This window comes from Pseudovirgaria hyperparasitica (genome assembly GCF_010093815.1).
Source record: "Pseudovirgaria hyperparasitica strain CBS 121739 unplaced genomic scaffold EJ05scaffold_10, whole genome shotgun sequence".
NCBI lineage: Eukaryota > Fungi > Ascomycota > Dothideomycetes > Acrospermales > Acrospermaceae > Pseudovirgaria > Pseudovirgaria hyperparasitica.
Window position 1 is genome coordinate 12,230 of NW_022985558.1, and position 3,039 is coordinate 15,268.

A 3,039-nucleotide genomic window follows, 5' to 3' on the forward strand; every position below is an offset into this window, starting at 1 on the left:
AAGACGAAGACCCTCTACGAGAATTTTAGGGCTCCACACAAGTCTCTCGAGCCGCTCATAGGGTGGAATCAAACGGTAGTATTCCTTGGAGCTATGGAAGTGTAGATCGATGCAGGTATTAGGTCCACAGCCGCCCGCTCTGGCACCACCTAGTATATATGTAATCTTCGCGATAAAAGTAAATCTAGCATAGAGCTTGCCTTAATTCTCGAGACGCGAAATTCTCTCCGCTACAGCCAACCAGAACTACGTAACGTAGTAGTATCCAACCAAGCGGTAGATAATAGGTTTACCTATTACTAGTCGATCGATAAAGAAAGCTATCGCCCAAGGTCGTAGACACCCACTAGGAAGCTTTGGGTCGTTAGAGATTGTGAAGTCACCATCGTTTTTTTTGCGCTTTAGCGCTTTAGCCTTTTTTACAGCTGCGGCTATAACTAGAGTAGTGCTAGTCGGCTTTGCGGTGTCGGTTTAGTTTACCTTTGATCTTTTCGATGGCGTTCTAACTACTTTCCGGGCTTTGGATTTTAACGGTATTCGCGGTGGTAGCAAGTTAGAGGCATCGGGTTCGGAGTCCGGATTATTAGGAAGTTCGCCATCTGCAGGCGGAGGTATAGAACCCAAATCATTAGTATTATCTTCGGGTTCCTTTGCCGAAGATAGTTCCGTAGTAGGGTGTAGCGTTTCTATAGTCGGCTCTTTTACTACTATACTATTCTTAAGTGGCGGTGCGGTCTTAGACGTTTTGCCGGTCTTATTTATAACAGGATCGGCGGTATTTTTAGTCTTAGAACCCTTCTTCTTCTTCTTCGCGGGGGATAGTTTATCGGTTACTAGAGGACGGGCTACCACAGCTCGACCATGTATAACGTTATCCCTGATTATATCCTCGACGAAACGTGTACGGTTAGTATAAACTTCCTAAGACAGAGCTAACTTAACACTAGCGGCGCGAGCCGCATGTACACGAGGTGTCATCGGTGTGTATTAGATAGGTAGTTCTACGGCAGACGGTTAGTATAGAACATGTATATCTTAAGAAGGGCCTGGAATCGTCGATCGCAGACGGTTATAGGGAACATGTATATCTTAAGAGGGGTCTAGAATCGTCGATCCCAGACGGTTATAGGGAAAGACTATAGAGTGTATATAATGACGAATGCGCGGGTATTGGAATCGCTAATCCCAAGGATCACTAAAGCCGGGATTCAACATACCTAGAAACTTAATGGCGCGCGTTTCGATCGACGGGAATACAATACTAAAGAATATTAGTGGATGATAGTAATTCGTATGATTAGAAACCCACTAGACAATAGGTGCAATGTTAAGCATATCCTCCGCCAATGGCACGACGAGTAAGATATCGAATAGTATTTTATTATTATTAGAGTCCTCGAAAGCCATTCGTATACCGAGAAGGGTAGAATAGGCTCCGGCGTCCATAGCCTATCTATACTTCGATGTTCCGAGGACAGGACAAAGAATCCGAGCGACGCTACTAACATCCGGGTCCCAATAATTAACCGTAGTTTCGACGATGCTTTTATACAAACCTCTTAGGACGTCACGACGTTTTTTCATATCTAACTTCGTCTTTACGCATATTAGTATAGCCACGTGTATAATGATTTTTGCATTAAGATTATATGGCTCCGTTACCAGAATTTCCTCGGATTCCAAAACCTTATAATCCGCGAGGGCGGCCACGAGTTCCGGACCGGCTCCTTTACGGATAACTACGTTAATACCACCGAAACGATTAGCATCCAATTACCTCTACGCAGCGTTCACTAAACAGACGTCCTTCTCCAGCATCTGCATAATATTACCGACCACGAACTTTACGCTGTTCATGCGTGACGGCATTGGTTTTTTATAAGATTAATAGAAACGATCGTTCCCTACTAGATTATTCAGGTCTTAAAGTGTCCATTAGGCATGGCGTATGGATCTAGAAGTTTTGGCCGGTTCCGAAGGTCTAGCATCTTCCACGGGTAGCGGAGCTAATTATACCGCCTTCTCTTTTCCTTTGCTTGGCTTGGTCGGAAGGCTCTAATCGCCTGCTATTTTATTAAACCTATATAATCTATTTAGAGGCGTCTGTGAATTGCGATTACTAATGAGATGAACGAACGAATTGTAAGACTTGTTAACGTATACGAGAGTAAGTAAGTTAATATAGAAGAGAGGAAATTATAAGGTGGTATATATTCATATACCTTCGTGCGAATACCAAGCTAGTCTCGTTTAGGCAGTGACATTATAAAAGTAAATAGAGGTTAATGAACCGGACACAATATAGATAAGTAGTAAAGTAAAGTAATACTAAGTAAATGAAATGAACCCTCCCTTACGTCGCGTAAGTCGGAATAATATAATACTAGTTCGAAGCCCATACTCACGTATACTAAGATGTTACTAGGAGTAAAAGGCTGTCGGCGCTCGACGTTTCCAGACGCCTCTAGTACGGAGTGGAACCACGTTTTAAAGGTATGGAAAACAAGTATAGGAATGCTTAACGGAGCGTGTGAGACAGTATTAGAAATTATAATGATATTTAACTAGGCGTCGATTATGAAAGTAAGGAGATATAATAAGCCATGAGGACAACCATCCTTATATAGACTATTAAAGGAAAGATACTAGTAGCCACGAACACAATGAAATAACCAGTGGAATATAAATACACGCTGTTAAAGAAAAGTACCAACCATAGACGCGACTAGAAACGCCGATTCCAATCCCTCCTAGAAGACGGTTAAGCCTTATCATCATCTCCACCTGTGTTTATTAGTATCTCATCTATTATAAACTACTCTACCATATAAGTAGTCCAGTCCTTATTAACGAATCGTTCGGCAGCGTGTTCTATTAGGAAGAGATCTTCATAGTCTTCGATCAACTACATTATGCGGATCGTAGGCTCTAATATAGATCTTAATAATGTTATTTTCTCGCTGGCTTCTCGCAGCGAATGGATCCTGTCTCTACTATCTACCTCGTCCTCACCATGACCATAGGTACTACGCTTAGTAG

The 3,039-nt window shown here is 42.3% G+C and overlaps 1 protein-coding gene across 1 annotated transcript; it reads right to left on the reverse strand.

Moving 5' to 3' along the window:
* Nucleotides 1–419: 419 nt before the first annotated feature.
* On the reverse strand, nucleotides 420–1,446 carry EJ05DRAFT_486823 (uncharacterized protein; the record flags this gene model as incomplete). Its single annotated transcript, XM_033745567.1, has 4 exons — nucleotides 420–431; nucleotides 481–917; nucleotides 1,218–1,261; nucleotides 1,310–1,446. 4 exons carry the CDS (start codon nucleotides 1,444–1,446, stop codon nucleotides 420–422), a joined length of 630 nt encoding a protein of 209 aa, XP_033599242.1.
* Between the last annotated feature and the right edge of the window lie 1,593 nt (nucleotides 1,447–3,039).